Raw genomic sequence first — 16,415 nt, 5'->3', positions numbered from 1 at the left:
TCCTCACACACTCAACCCTATAACGTGTTTGTGGGAGTCCTTATATATATGCTGCAATCAAGGGGGTTTACAAGTTGAGACATGTGATCTTGGATTCCAACATAACCTCTTATGTTTATCTCTATCTTTAAGAGAGTTTGATAAAACAATAGGAGACATCCCATTAGGATGGGTATGAGACTTGCATAAATCTCCTATCCTGACTGGTTCTTCACGTGAGGATAAGACTCCTTGTCTTGAGGAAATAGAGTCCGTGTTCATCTCCATCTTCTTCATATCTGATGTGCTATCCTTGTTCATCTTCATCTTCTTCATAACGGACCTGCTAAAGTCCTTGTTGTCAGCCTTACCTTGAGCCTCATCCCCATCCTTAACTGACATGCTAGAGTCCTTGTTCTCAGCCTTACCTTGAGCCTCATCCTCATCCTTGACAGTATGGTAGCCTCAAGTACAATTGGCAAACAAGGCAGAAAGATGTGTTACATACAGCTATCTCACAAACAGATTGCCAATGAAACTTCTCACCATAAAAAGACTATCATTAAGAGGGGGTTAACTAAATAATGAGGATTAGACCTATGTCACATGGATATTTCTGAAGACACTGGCATGTGCCCATTTTTATGAAGCTTCCAATATGACTTGCATATAAGGGATAGAGTAGGGGAGTCAAAATGGAGTATCTATGTGACAGGATTAGACCGAACCATGCGGCAATAGCTCCCCTAGTCCTGTTGTACAGCACTGTTAACTTGACACATTTGCTTAGTGAAACCTAACTGACAACAACAAACAACAACAACTACGCCTTCATCCCAAAACAATTGGGGTCAGCGATATGAACCAAAAAAGAAATTCATTTTGGGTCTTCCACATGAATCCTTTTCCTCCAATCATTTCTATCCAACACCATGTCCTCGGTGAGGTTCAAAGCATTCATATCCTTTCCTATCATCTCCATCCAAGTCTTCCTAGGCCTACCCCGACCTCTTTTAACTAATATATTTTCCCATTTCTCCAACCTTCTAACTGGAGCATCATTAGGCCTTCGCCGAATATGTCCAAACCACCGTAAACGATTCTCTCGCATCTTATTTTCAATGGGTGCAACACCTACCTTCTTACGTATCTCTTCGTTCCGAATCTTATCTTTTATTGTATTTCCACACATCCATCTAAGCATCCGCATCTCAGCTACACTCATTTTTTGAATATGATGTCTCTTGGCAGCCCAACATTCCGTACCATATAGTAAAGCGGGTCTAATAGTCGTCCTATAAAACTTTCCCTTCAACCGCAATGGCATTCTACGATCGCACAGCACTCCAGTAGCACTTTTCCATTTCATCCACCCAACCTTTATCCTATGATTTACATCTCCATCAATTTCTCCATACTTTTGAATGATGGATCCCAAATATTTGAAATAATCATTCACCGGTATATCTTGCTCACCAAGCTTCACTACACTCCCATCACTACTTCGTTGCTTACTAAACCGACATTCCATATATTCAGTCTTACTCTTACTCAACTTAAAACCTCTAGCTTCCAATGTCTGTCTCCATAATTCTAACTTAGCATTAACCCCAGCTCTAGACTCATCAATCAAAACAATATCATCAGCAAACAACATACACCACGGTACATTTTCTTGAATTGATCTCGTAAGCTCATCCATCACTATCGCAAATAGGAAAGGGCTTAAAGCAGATCCTTGATGTAACCCAACCGTTATCGGGAAATTGGTTGTCACCCCTCCACAAGTGCGGACATTGGTTACTACTCCTTCATACATATCTTTAATTATACTAATGTACTTGAGAGAAACACCTTTCTTCATCATTGTCCACCAGAGAACGTCCCTAGGTACTCTATCGTATGCCTTCTCTAAATCAATAAAAACCATATGCAAATCTTTGTTCCTCTCTCTATATCTTTCAATAAGTTGTCTAAGAAGATGTATAGCTTCCATAGTTGATCTTCCAGGCATAAAACCAAATTGATTCTCCGATATCATGACAACCTTCCTCAACCTAGACTCAATCACCCTCTCCCAAAGTTTCATAGTATGACTCATGAGTTTTATACCACGATAGTTTGTGCAATCTTGTATATCACCCTTATTCTTATATAAAGGCACCAAAGTACTCTTCCTCCACTCATTAGGCATCTTATTTGTTCGCCAAATCAAGTTAAAAAGATTTGTCAACCATTCTAAACCTTTCTCTCCCAAGCATTTCCAAGCCTCGATAGGTATACCATCTGGGCCAACTGCCCTTCTTGATTTCATTTTCTTCAAAGCCTCTGCAATTTCTTTCTTTTGAATCTTGCGCATGAAGTCACGATTTATCTCATGAAAAGGAATGGAGAAGTCTCCAAGATCTTGAGCATGACTATCATTAAATAGCTTATCAAAATAATCTTTCCATCTCTCCTTAATCTCCTCATCTTTGACTAAAACCCTTTGCGTTTCATCTTTGATACATCTAACCATACCCAAATCCTTCGATTTCCTATCTCTCATCTTTGCAAGCCTATAAATATCCTTCTCGCCTTCTTTGGTATCCAACTTGTCATAAACCTCCTTATATACCTTAGCCCTCGCGTTTCGAACAACTTTTTTAGCTTCCTTCTTTGCTATCATATACTTCTCCAAATTCTCATTATCACGACTCTTACTTAGATTTCTATAACACTCTCTTTTAACCTTAATAGCTAATTTGACATCCTCGTTCCACCATGATGTATCCTTACCTAGTGGTGCACCGCCTTTAGACTCACCCAATACCTCCTTAGCTACTTTTCTCATACCACCCGCTATCTTATTCCACATTGATTCTGAATCCTCCTCGAGACACCAATCAACTTCCTTAACTACCTGCTCTACAAACATTCCTTGTTTAGCTCCTTTCAGTGCCCACCACTTAATTTTAGGATCTATCCTATGTCTATCCCTTTTGCGGCATTGTCTAATTCTAAGATCTAAATTTAAGACTCTATGTTGTGTAGCTACACTTTCTCCTGGTATAACCTTACAATCGATGCAACAACCCCTATCTCTCTTTCTAAGTAGGAAAAAATCTATCTGACTCGTATTAACCCCACTTTTAAATGTTACTAGGTGAGACTCCCTCTTCCTAAACCAAGTGTTTGCTAAGATCATATCATAGGACAAACAAAAATCTAAAATCCTTTCTCCACTTTCATTTCTTTCTCCTATACCATAGCCTCCATGGATATTCTCAAATCCATCCCTACTAATGCCTACATGTCCATTAAGGTCACCGCCGATGAAAAGCTTTTCTCCATAAGATGTCTCTTGTACTACTCCATCTAAATCTTCCCAAAATTGATGCTTAATGGAATCATCTAAACCTACTTGAGGTGCATAAACACTAATAATATTAATAATATCCGTACCTAATACTAATTTAATAAGTAAAATTCTATCACCCTTCCTACGGACCTCAACTACATTATCTATAAACTGACGACTCATAACAATCCCTACTCCATTCCTATTCCTATTTATTCCTGTATACCAAATCTTATATCCCCAAGGTTCTATCACTTTAGCTTTCTCACCTACCCATTTGGTCTCTTGAAGACATAAAATATCAATCTTTCTCCTACACATAACATCTACTAACTCTACCAACTTACCAGTTAAAGACCCTATGTTCCAAGTGGCTAACCTAATTTTATGGTCTTGGACTAACTTCTTTACCCCCACCCGTCCAACAAAGTGAGGGAACCCTTGCCTATTTGACACCACACCCGGGCGCCGGTGTGACGCGTCGCTTCTGGGCGACGACCTAGCAACCCTTGCACATTTATCACTGCCTCCGGGCCTAGAGAGTACAGCGCGTCGCTCAGTAGGGAACGCCCCAACGAAATTCTCATATTTGTTCATTTTCATAGGATATGACAAAGTTTTTATGCTGGCTGTCACAGGCCTACCGCAACCCTCCTCCTTTATCCGGGCTTGGGACCGGCAGTGTATAACTACACAGGCGGAGTTCTTAGTGAAACCTAACTGAATGAACTAAAAATTCCAAGAAACAAACAACAGGATGCAGTTGAATCTGGGATTGATTAGGATGTTTTGAGAGTAGGTATGACATGGTGCAATGCGAAAACTGGCAGAATACCATAAAAGGACAGTCTGCAGAAAGGATTTAAAAATGCACCAGAAGTCTCCAGCTAGAAGGCATTGAGAGAACAATCTCCATGAGAAACATCCAGTCACATTATCTTCACTGCCCCTCTCTAGGCTCTACAACAACAATCTTGGTAGAAAACATGGACAGAGGAGCCAACCGTTCAACACTCCCCTGACAAGTTAGAGCCACATATAACATAATATATAATCAGGATTTGGGGGCTAAATGAGACAACACTATCTTTGTATTGCATTTTTCATACTAACTTGTTATCCTTGAAAAACAGGCTCAAGCTTGGCTGATCCAAGGTCAAGCCTACGTGTTAATAATATCGAAAAAAAAAAATTATTTCTTTAAGAGATTGAGTGAAGCAGGTGCAGAGAGTGCACGATTCCAATTTCATGCCTCTGACCCAGTGGAGGAGAGAATATATGTTAGATTGTGATAGATAACGGTAGACACATGCATGTGCGTGTGTGTGTTTGCTAGCATGCCTCCGTGTACACATAAAATGAGCTTGAAGCTCAGTTGAATGCAGACTTGCTGATTTCAGTTTGATCAGATGTCAATGTGGAGATTAGTCTCATGAGTGACCATGGGCTTGTCTTTAAACACAGCCAGTCAGTCGTTTTACCACACCCACCCACCCACCATATTCAGAATATAAATTTGGTGAATCAACAAAAAGATAAATTCTGTATGCAAATACCTGTCTAGATTTCACAAGTTTGTTTTTTTCCTCTAATTTGGCACGAGATTGTCTGCGCCTGAGAATTGCTCGATACTGTTTTGCATTGACATAAACCGGTTCTTCAGTCAAATCTAGTGGCAAAAGTACACGTGCATGTTGAAGTGCCAGTGTTTGTGGATGAAGCTGGTGAAATCAACAGACACATATTAGATGTGCAAGCACAAGTGCAAGCGAATACAATGAAATATTCAATGACCACATTTTTTGTTTTTAAAGCATAAACAAATAGGTTATCCCAATTGAATCACCAATCAAATGTATGAGATGGCATGAACACATTCTATCAGATCATCAAATGCTAGAGAATTTGACTTGGATTTGGGCACCTGAATGGGCCTTCGGCTGACCATAAGAAGGCTATGAGGATGCAGCAGGGTTGTGATTGTTGAACACATGCACATATATATATATATATATATATATATATATAGATATATATATAGATATATATACATATATATATGTATATATATACATATATATATAGGTCACTAAAATATGAACTACCATGTGAACCGTGATTTTCATGGGTTTTTGGGTTCTTTTCTCCTACATGCTTAGTTTTATAGGAACCACCTCTTGAATCATCCGATTATGATGCATAAGCAAGATTTCAAACATCCAAAACTCATATTTTTTCATCAAAAATGCACAATCCAACAACCGATTCCTAGCAAACTCACCATGCTGGAAAGTGTTGGAAATGCCCAGTTCCCACAGTAGTTCTCATATTCTAGTAGCCCTATATATATAGCAAGAGAGAGAGAACACTTTTGATCGTTCATTCTAACTCTTAACTTTTAAATACAGACATCCAAGTATAATATATATCAACTAACTTTCTTTCTACTATTTAACCCTAGACCGACTTCTAAATACAGAATTTGCTTGGAATAAAAAAATACAAGCATTTATACAAGGAACAAATAAAGTATAAAGGCCTTAATAGGTTGCTCCAGCTCTCACATTCAAATAGCATTTTGCTTGGAATAAAAAAATACAAGCATTTATACAAGGAACAAATAAAGTATAAAGGCTTTAATAGGTTGCTCCAGCTCTCACTTTCAAATAGTGTTTTATTTAAAGATGCAAGATATGTTATAAATATTTGTTCCTTTTGTGTTTTAAATAGTCCTATCTGATTGATCTGGGTATGATCTCAGACTCATTCAGCCTTTTGTTTGGAACTTCCCACACTTAAGCCAAATCTGACCCTTCTCAAATACATTTCCAGTTTCATATTATAACAAAACCAGCATGTGCCTAATTAGGCAAGCTTTATGTTCTGGTGGGCAGATACATACTTGGATCCAGCAATCAAGTTAATGGACGCTGCTATCAGACAGTCAAGACCTACCTACTTGAGCATGGTAAAACCTGTTTACAGGCCCAATTCTGAATTGTGCTCAATGATGGGTGAACGTGTGAATGTAAGCACATGTGCAAGAGAGAGAGAGAGAGAGAGAGAGAGCATCAGTATTTTCTTTTCTACGTATTCTTTAAGGAAAAAAAAAGGTCAGTCTCTACCTTAAAGGTAAGTGCTGTAGGTCTCCACATCTACGACTTTCTATAATATAGATGAAACTATGCATGCTATCCTGTAAAAGCATTAAAGCACTTGCAGTGACAGCTAACAGCTTCCACCCCCATGATTCTGACCTTAAAATTCACATTACTATGAATGTGATCCTAACGTTCTAATAGCCTCAAATTACAAGATTCACCTGGAGTGAAGCAAAAAATCTACTCAAGAATGTGAAAATGAAAGTAATGCTAGACACATCACTTTAAAGCTTCTATATCATCTTGAAAACCGGTAGCATTTACCAGTTAGTTCGTGAGCTTAGGCTTGAATCCTGCAGTAAGGATAGAAGAAAAGTTACTTTACCATAAGTTGACGTGCACATGGTGTCAGTACACTACCGAAGTATGGACCATTATGGGAGTGAGATACTTGCACCTAAGAAGGCATATGATAGCATACTAAGTTAGTATCAGGAGAAAAGGAATGATCCTAGTTAATACTCACATATAATTTGCTTCAACTTACAACAGAATGCCCATATTCCCTGCATGAAAGTGGATAAACTTCAGAATTCTCCAGAGACATTCCCATGTTGATGGGACAATGAATAACTTTCCCGTTAGTTAGATCATCTCCTGAAAGTGTAGAGAGGAATATGATCAATGGAGAGAAGGCACAAGAAAACTACACTTTCCACAACAATGCAGCTTAGTAATTATCTGTCCTAGTACAGTTAAAAATAGCTATCAGCACATGGAATGGCAGCAAGAAGAAAGACATGCATGAAATGGCCTAGGATAAAAGCCTCCACCTGGCCACAAAATTCCATACTTCAGTGATCTAAAGAGAGGCAGGTACCTAGCCACGTTTTGGTGTCTACGACTTGCTATAGTGCAAACTAAAAGATAGCTTAAATACCCAATGTCTGATAAAAAAGTGTTTTTCATCATTTTTGTAAGATTTTGGTAGTGATTTTAAGGTATGGAACAACACAGTTACATGCATACATAAATGTATGTAATAATTCATGTAATTATTCACTAAACTCAATTGCTTATCCTAAATCATGAGCTGGCAGAAAATCAATTTTGTTTTGTTGTGCAAATGGTCTTACACTTGCATATGTTCTTATACATGTTGACTTGAACGTTTCTACTGCATTTGTGCATTCGGACGCCCATCTGCGCACTTGCATAAAATTTTCTAAACAAGCACGATGTTGGTCAGATAACATGGAGGTGCAAGTTAAATATGATCTCGGCAGCATATTCTACACAGGAACACAAATGGATTGAAATGTAAGCTAGATTCATGTTGCATACATTGCCCTAAATTGGTAGCGGCTAGAGTGGCCCAATCCAAGACTAACCTAGATGTAGGTGCAGGCACGAGACAAGCCTCAAGCAAGAAGCTAGATCTAGACTAGTTAAAACTTTGGATCAACTTTGCTCATTAATGAGCCAAGAGAAGCTTACTCTCAATCTCAGTTGGTTAATAAAGACAAGCTCAGACTTGATAGACTTGTTTTATCTTTTGTTAGAAAATATAATTTATTGTGCATATGTAATTTATGATAAAGATTTCAACAGAAAAGCTACTCTTTCTCGAACTGTAATTTTGATCACTTTATAGGAAAGATGATGGAATCAAATTGTGTCTCCTCTACTTTGAGAAGGTAAAATATGTACCATAGTTACCAGGAAATGAAATGGATACAAGAAGCAAGGAGTAAAGCGGAAGCGGGGAACCGAGTGCTAAAAAGGTAGTATGAAGCGGGAAGCGGGATACGATCATGAAGCGATTATGCAAATGCATAAAAAATGAAAAGGAAACACATAGAAAGCAATATGAAACGTGAGCGAAAGCAAATAAGAAATGACATGAACACAAATATAATATGATATAAAACCAACATGCAAGCTTGTTATAAAAAAATTATAATTTTCTAATATGAAAAATGTAGCAAGTGAGGGAAATTTGAGTGAAAAGTGACAAGAAGTGAGAGGGAAACTTTAAAGAACCAAAAGGGAATCGATTTGGGAAACGAAGAGGAAGCGTGATTTCCATTAAAAGGAATTGAGTTTCCCATATTTTGGAAGCGGGTTTCCCAAAGCTTTCCCTCCTTTCGGGGAAGCGAAAAGTTTCCCGCTTCCAAAGCGAGCTTCTGGGGAAGTGAGTTTCCCATGTAGGAAGAAGCTTACAGTAACTATGATACGTACATTTTATATATATATACCGACACTAAACATCGAATAATGTTGGACGCACAAATCATGCATTTTTCTCTGCTGCAAGGGCCTTTAGCGGTCTTTACCGCCACTGCCATTGAAGGCCTCACAGTTATATCGCAAAATAATTGTGAGGCCTTTAGCAGCAGTTGAGACATAACTATAAGGCCTTTAGCAGTGGCAGCGGTAAAGACCGCCGCTAAAAGCCATTTCAGCAGAAATAATTTCTGCCGCTGATCGCACGCATGATCAGCAGCGGGGGTTCGTCCAACACTTTTGTCCACTGTTTGGGCATCCAACACTACTCCCTTCCCTATACATATATATGATGTATGTACGTATATGTATGTATGATAAATAATCTGATATAAATGTGACATGAAAATTTCTAACTAGAGAAATAGGTCAAGTGATGAGCCAATCTATTGGGAAGAGGCTATAAATGAGACAAAATCAAGTCTGATTCTAAGCTCATTGAGGTGCGCTTTAGAAACTTTTTTATATGGATAATCTATATATACAACATGTGCAAGAAAATAAAAAGAAAAGAAAGTTGGGTTCAATGGCCATCTTATGTGGGATGGACACCTTATGTGGGCATGACATATTCATATCTCTTTCCCTCACCAAAAGTAAAAGAAAATATGTTTCCTTTTTATAGAGTAACTGACTCATACTTGGCCAAAGTTCAACTGAGAGCTTGAAAACAACACCTGACCTCAAGCTTGAGTTGGGCATGAGCCAAGTTCAACTACACCATGACAAGCTTGAACAGCCTGGCTCAAGTTCAGCTCAACTAACGTATGTCCAGAAATGGTCTTTGGTACAGGCAACTCTTACCTTTTACAGATAAAGCCAAATTTCATTGAAACCATTAATGCTATTTTCACCTTCATATGGACACATAAAGCATGACAAAGTTTCACCAATATTACAAATATATCGCATGCAAACAAAAAACATATTGAAGATTCTAAACCTAAATCAAATAAAGATAATGTTACAAGCCAGTAGAATTCACATCAGCCCCTCATGCATAAATCAAATAATGAAAACATAAAGGTTATCCAAAAAGTTAATAAATACTGGTGCACAGCATGTATTATCATTAGAGGCATGAAAATGCAAAATATGCAATACCAGACCTTCCATAACACATGCAGTAAACCAACAAATTTGGATCAGTGAAAAAACTCATAAATCAGCAACATCAAATGCTCATAAGCTTTGTAACTAGATTAGCTCACAGTTGCTTAGGCCACATCACCAGAAAAGAATTGGAGACGTGAGAAAAGGGACAAAAAACAAGAAAACTAGGAAAGACATGACTCAAAAAAATCCTGGCAAAATGAGAAACAAGAAAATAACTCTGTTACCTGGATTGCATGCTTTTGCATTAGAAAATTAAATCTTAGAAAGAAAGTGCAACCACAAACTGGTGTATTACAAGCCATCTATGACAAGTACTAGACCATGAGAAGGGATAAAGACATATAGAATATATCAAATTGTTAAATTCTCATATACATCTGCTTTGTATTATACAAACAATAGAAAACACAACAGATCCAAGTTCCAGGCAATGTATGGTGGTGTTTGAGTAATACCAGATTGGGCCCGAAAAGAATGCACATTAGACCTTCCTCCCATAGCAGCTGCTTCAGGAGAATGGCAAAAAGACAGAGTTGAAGATTGATCATACACCGATGCCTTGGTTCCTATTTTCTTTATTGAACTTGAAACGAAGGATAAGGAATCAGTATTTAAGTTCAAGTTCTTGCAGCCTGCAGGCTGTGGGGATAGAGGTGCAGCCAAGCTCCACCATGATGGGCTGTTCCCTCTGCTTGCAGAACTCAAATCTGAGACATTGTCATGGACATTCTGCATCTCTTATGGACTTCATGTGTACAGAAAACACAGTTTGATTAGGATCTGGAATCTTCATGAGTGGGCTGTTCCATGCTTGTTAACATGACTTCTCATCTACCTACATAGAAAATTGAACAGTTTAACAACTAACATATTTCTATACCAGCATCAAAAGTAGATGAAACATAATTACACGGAGATTTATTACAAGACTGCTGACATGAGCATATCTCTATTTGATTAACTATATTAAGAAAGCAAGAATTTCAATCAAAGAAGGAAGAACTTTAATTTAACAAAGTTCACCGGCTTCATTTGTTCATTGTTAACAAGAATAAAGTTCAAAAGCTTACAAATAATAAAGAAAGGCAACTGCATTTCTAAGTCTGTCCCAACTGCCTACATTTGAGTCGGCCACTACAAAAGGGCACTTTTCTTCAGTTATTTATCATGGCAAGAGCAAGGTAGCCATCCAACTGGGATGATGACTGATGGATGCATTTCTGGCACTGTCATGCTCAAAACTGGTAGAATATATTGGCTCTCCCATGCACCCAAGTGTGCTAAATCATGCCAGCCACCACACCCGTCTCCCCCACACACACACAACCCCCCCCCCCCACACACACACACACACACACCACCACCACCACCCAACACACACAGTCACACACATGCAACCACATGCATGCCAAGTTGGCTAAACCCTCCCCCAACATTATTCAGAAGCTAAAAATTGCAGGACTGGTATGTAGACTGTTGCTAAAATCTAAGGAAAGGATGGCAAGTATTATTCCTGAAAGAGGCTGAGAGGTAAGAGACTTACTGCTTGGACCAGAAAATGCTAAGAGAAGTAAGTGATGGCCCTTGATGTGCTGCTAGTTTCCCTTCTACATCTTCTAAAAGTTAGCTTATGCAACTGATTGTGTTAAAATTTATAGCAATGGTTAAGAGATGCAGAGAAACTAAGTTGCAGAGGGGCACTTGAGTCAGCAATGGACCAGAAAATACTAAGAGAAGTAAGTGATGGCCCTTGATATGCTGCTAGTTTCCCTTCTACATCTTCTAAAGGTTAGCTTATGCAACTGATTGTGTTAAAATTTATAGCAATGGTTAAGAGATGCAGAGAAACTAAATTGCAGAGGGGCACTTGAGTCAGCAATGGAGATGGATAAGAGAATGAAAAGCACTTATACGCAGAAAGTAGCTGCAGAAACTGCTGAATACCTTCACTAATTTAGTAGACAGAGGAAGAGCATCCAGATGCAGACAGTAGATTTATCTGTGGTTTACAAGTGGCTCTCTAGCTTAAAATCCTAGCTCAGTTTGTCAACAGTTCAGAAATTGATGATTGTATCCTTTGACTGTTCCCATTTTAGCTGCATTTGTCCTTGGACATTTTTAAATAATTCAATTATCCTAGGAGCTGGGACTTCATAATTGAAAGCTTAATCAGTGAAGGATTTATATTACCGATATGTTGTAAATGAGTGATCCTGGCATTCATGGATGTGATATTTTACTGGTATGTGTGTCAAAGTTTTAACACAGGAAACAAGTTTTAACTTGCAATGGGATGTAAAAATTGATTAAACAATCGCAACCCCATCCTAGCACCTTCACATGCAGGCATTCAGAAACCTCCATTTATCTGCACTTGGCACTAACCATGACTACTACATAAAGGTCAAGCTTACATTTGTGTGTGTTTGCACAGTGGTGACATGGATGAAGAAATGAGATCGGGGAGTCGGGTGAGTGTGAATAAGTAAATGCGGAATTGGACTTTGATCTCATACCCGAATCCAGATAGATGAACCAGAATCCATTGTTAATTTCATGACAAAAGCTAAAAGGAAGAATCCACATCAGTTCCCAAATCTATCATGAATCGAATACATATTCAGCTCCAGTACCTAAAAATAACTAGTTTGCTGCAGATGAAATATTCCCAGAAATTGTGTTAAAATAGGTCAGACATTCGGGTTGTCGCTAGGGAGTTTACACATAAAGGAGGCATGCAATCTCAAACCGCAATTTCAAGTAGTTAAACTACAATCTCACAATGAAAATGCGAGCTACCACTCGATAATTCTCTCAGTTCAGCCTTCATGAATACCTAGATCGTGTCAATGCCATCTTAACCTTGCAGAAATAAACCCTGCTGTAAGCTGTAGAGCCATTTCCCAGTTAAAACAAACTGTGCTCATTCTTCTGTGCTCCCGAAACATTAAAACCAAAAGAAATTGGAAATGTAAGAAATGAGTTTTCCTCACAAGTACTGATCAAACAGGGCCATAAAAAAACCCTCTAGATTTGCAATGCTAGATTCGTATAAATCATGACCACATTCAGAAATGAACTATTAAGATCCCTCTAACGATGGCTGTATATAAAGTTGCTCAATCTAGATAAACGTGAGAGCAGTTTCATTTGTTCTTACTATCCTCTTCTTCTCACTTTTTTTGTGGGTGGAGGTTTCAATTGTTCGTACACATGAAGAATCGCGTTAAAAAGACTCAAAGTTCTAACTTAGCCCTCCTAAACCGACTCTAATGCACGTAAGAAGTAATTCTACAAAAGCTAAAGCCACTCTACTCAATCAAACCAAATCAACAATCGAAAAGAAAAGAGAAAATGACGCAGAAAACAAGCTTTACATCAACAAAACGAACAACAAAAAGAAGCAGCAAATTCCATCATCAAAGTATCCAGGTAATGGTACGAAGACCGACCATGAAGCTATCAAAAAACCACCAAAGAAGAAAGATATTGGGTTATTGGGAACCAAAGGAAAACTTCAACCCCTTCTCTTCTGATTGGTGCTAATGGACACAAAGGAGGGGAAAACCCAAAAAAATAAAAGCGCAATCATACCTTCCTCAAAGTAGGGGAAAGCATGCAACAAGGAAAACAGGAAATAAGGAAGAGAGGGTCGGCCTGGTGTTGGTCCTCTGTGCTTTCTGCTCGTCGGTTTGGTTGCGCAGAAATGAATGGAAGGAGATGAGAAGGTGACGACCATTGATTTTTTTTTTTGGAGGGTGATGACCATTGATGTGACTCCTTTTATACTCTCTCTCTCTCTCTCTCTCTCTCTCTCTCTCTCTCTCTCTAAGCAATCAGCGAGCCTAAATAATCAAATTTGCTCTAGTTGTTACTTTCGTTAAGCAACCACAGAAAAGTCCCCCCCCCCCCCCACCCCCATAATTGGGTCATACCTTACATCTAATTGTTTTTTTGTCTACGCTTAAATATATTTACGAGTTAAAATAGTAAGTATTCCTTGCATTTTATTGCTGCGGTCCGTACCCTAATCAACCTTTGACATGACCACAGTGTCCTGTTATCTAGAGAGAGAGGGTGGGGCTTAGGTTTTAGCCTTGATCTCGCGCCTTGAGCTGCTGATCCACCCAGTCTTTACTCTTTAGTATATGCAAATTGACTAGGATACAGCATTTGTATTTGTAATTTTGTACGTTGATGAATGCCGTGGGAATTGCAGCAGCACCCATTTTCACTGAAGCAAGTACAACGCCTCCTGCTCTAACAGGATTAACTGCTTTAGGTGATCATTGATCTCGCTGGTCTTTGGCCACCCACCTTTGAGATTGATGGTCTGCACCCACTGTAGGGAATAGTTGATGGTAGTTGGACCTAGGGATGTCAAGGGGTCGGGTTTGGTTGGGACTCAGGTAAAACCAGACTTAGGACTCAATTTTCGGGTATGATATGAGTTCGGGCTTAGGTCTAATCGGGTTCACTATAAGAGAAACCATACTCAGACCTGATAAAAACTATATGAACCAGAGCCAGAACATACCTGATAAAATCATATTTTTTATTATGTTTATATTGAAAATTTGTGGGTCTTAATTGGAACCCGGATCAGGCTTGGGTCTGATATAAAATTTCACAAACTATACCCAGATCTATGTATTAATCATACCTCGGATCTGGACCTGGGTCTTAATCATGTCTTTTTATTTATCACCATACCCGGACCCTATAGGGTTTGGTGGGATCCCTAGTTGGACAACAACTATTACTTTTGTTTGTAAGCATCTAAGTTCTTCAATGAAAAAATATGTATTAGAAAAGTAGGATGCATCATGGCATGTGCAATTGGGCCGATAAAATGGTTTTAAAAACATACTAAATTAGTTTTAAAAAAAAGTTCTCTTCCTAAGAAGATTTCAGTTATAGAGAGCTAATGTTTGCCGCAGAAATACCTTGTAGCAAACAGTTCAGCCGGTTGCTACCAGAATACAAAAAAAAAAGGGCATTGAACACCAAAAAATTTAATAAACGATACCCTAAAAATGATTTTTTTGGGTTCAAGCTCAAAAAATAAAAAATGCCCAATTTTTTAAACTTCGATGCCACATATCTACGAAAACATCAAAAATCAAAAAATGGGCATCCTCTATTACAACTCAAGAACAAAACAAAGGCAATGCAAGATTTCAATCAAAACCAAACGATTCCAAAAAAACAGAACAGAAACATAAAACAAAAACCACAAGCACAATTCAGTATGAAAATCATTGCAAAAATAGTAAAAATTATTTTTTTCCTCAAAAAAAAAAAAACTTCATTTTGCAACCTGTGTAAGTCAATAACAAATAGGGCAACCTGTATAAGTCAAAACAAGTCGCTATTTTGGCAGCAACCAGTCGGACTGGTTCGCTCACAACAATCGATCAATATTCCGACAGCAAATGTTCACTCCTTGAAATCATACTCCTCTTGAGAGAGAACGTTTTTCCCCACACTGCCATGGCATATACCGGCTCTGTGAAACAGGACTCCTCTTGTAACGCTCTGAAAATTCAGAGACTTAAATTTTTTACTTCAATGTTTTTTTAAACACAGTGGAAGTCAGTTTTTTAAAATAGAAATACGCTCTAATCTTCAGCCCATCGTAGGTTGAAAAGTAACTAAAAAACAAAAGCACAACAATTATTTAAAAATATTTTATTTTATTAAATGAATATCAGAGTTTATACAAGTCAAAAATGCAAAGACTCATAAACAGTTCAAACCAACTTAATTTGTACCAAAATATGACAATTATTTCAAAAAATATTTCTGACAATGTCATTGAATGAATATCAAAGTTTATACAAGCCAAAAATGCAAAGACTCAGAGACCGTTCAAAGAATTAAATGATTATCCCAATTCAATAACTCAGGGCATCACTAGCTCGATGAAAACTACAAGATTCAAAACTATAGGGGATGTTTATTCAAACATATTTTACCCATGTGCATGTACTAAGTTTTCATAATTTTTTCGTCAAGGAAACACTTCACTGGTAGATCACAGTGCAACTGGTAAAACACATGTACATGGTTAAATTGTCCAGCTCCGTCAGCCAAGTCCATCACTCAAATCAACCATGGTTGAGAGACAAATGTCTTTTTAACTTTTAAGTGTTCAGAGTATCTCTTATAGAAACTACTCTAAATTCTATAGAATCAGTGTTGACACTGGTTCACATTTGACAGACTCATTTGTTCATAATCTTTTAAATGTGACGAGCTTTAAATCATTTGTACAACTTTTCTTATCCTTTTTTAGATCATATTCTCAATGTATGTCATTTTTAAAATAAAACATGCTCAAAATTTTACAATAATTATACTTTTAGGACAATACTTATAAAACTTTTCATGCTATTGAAAATGCATCAATATGCATTTACAATATTTACTACATTTGCAATTAAATATAAATAACATTAGCTATCAGTATGAGGCATACATTCAATCACAAATAGATCTCCAAACAATTTCAGTGTCCTATGTTAGCACTCATGGCTCAATAATAATCTTACATACGTATGTTGAAGCATACATTTTACATACAAGTCTTA

The 16,415-nt window shown here is 37.8% G+C and overlaps 1 protein-coding gene and 1 long non-coding RNA gene across 3 annotated transcripts in view; one reads left to right on the top strand and one right to left on the bottom strand.

Annotated features, from left to right (window-relative positions):
* Nucleotides 1-13,528, bottom strand: part of LOC149819061 (nuclear transcription factor Y subunit A-3-like) — a 35,305-nt gene extending 21,777 nt beyond the window's left edge. For both annotated transcript variants that reach the window (XM_089984039.1, XM_089984040.1), the window contains exons 1-5: nt 13,417-13,528; nt 10,278-10,657; nt 6,968-7,077; nt 6,806-6,877; nt 4,876-5,040 (exon numbers count right to left, since the gene is read on the bottom strand). In XM_089984039.1, the coding sequence (XP_089840165.1) occupies nt 4,876-5,040; nt 6,806-6,877; nt 6,968-7,077; nt 10,278-10,557 (627 nt within the window). In that variant the 5' untranslated portion in view covers nt 10,558-10,657; nt 13,417-13,528. The remainder of the gene's footprint in view (nt 1-4,875; nt 5,041-6,805; nt 6,878-6,967; nt 7,078-10,277; nt 10,658-13,416) is intronic.
* On the top strand, nt 11,290-11,999 carry LOC149819062 (uncharacterized). The gene is made up of 3 exons (XR_016426982.1): nt 11,290-11,392; nt 11,481-11,558; nt 11,647-11,999. It is a non-coding gene; the product is annotated as an uncharacterized LOC149819062 (long non-coding RNA).
* Nucleotides 13,529-16,415: the final 2,887 nt, after the last annotated feature.

Source organism: Nuphar pumila, chromosome 13 (assembly GCF_984573655.1).
Source record: "Nuphar pumila chromosome 13, dmNupPumi1.hap1.1, whole genome shotgun sequence".
NCBI lineage: Eukaryota > Viridiplantae > Streptophyta > Magnoliopsida > Nymphaeales > Nymphaeaceae > Nuphar > Nuphar pumila.
Note: the sequence above shows the minus strand (reverse complement) of the source record. Positions and strands in the feature narration are given on the sequence as shown.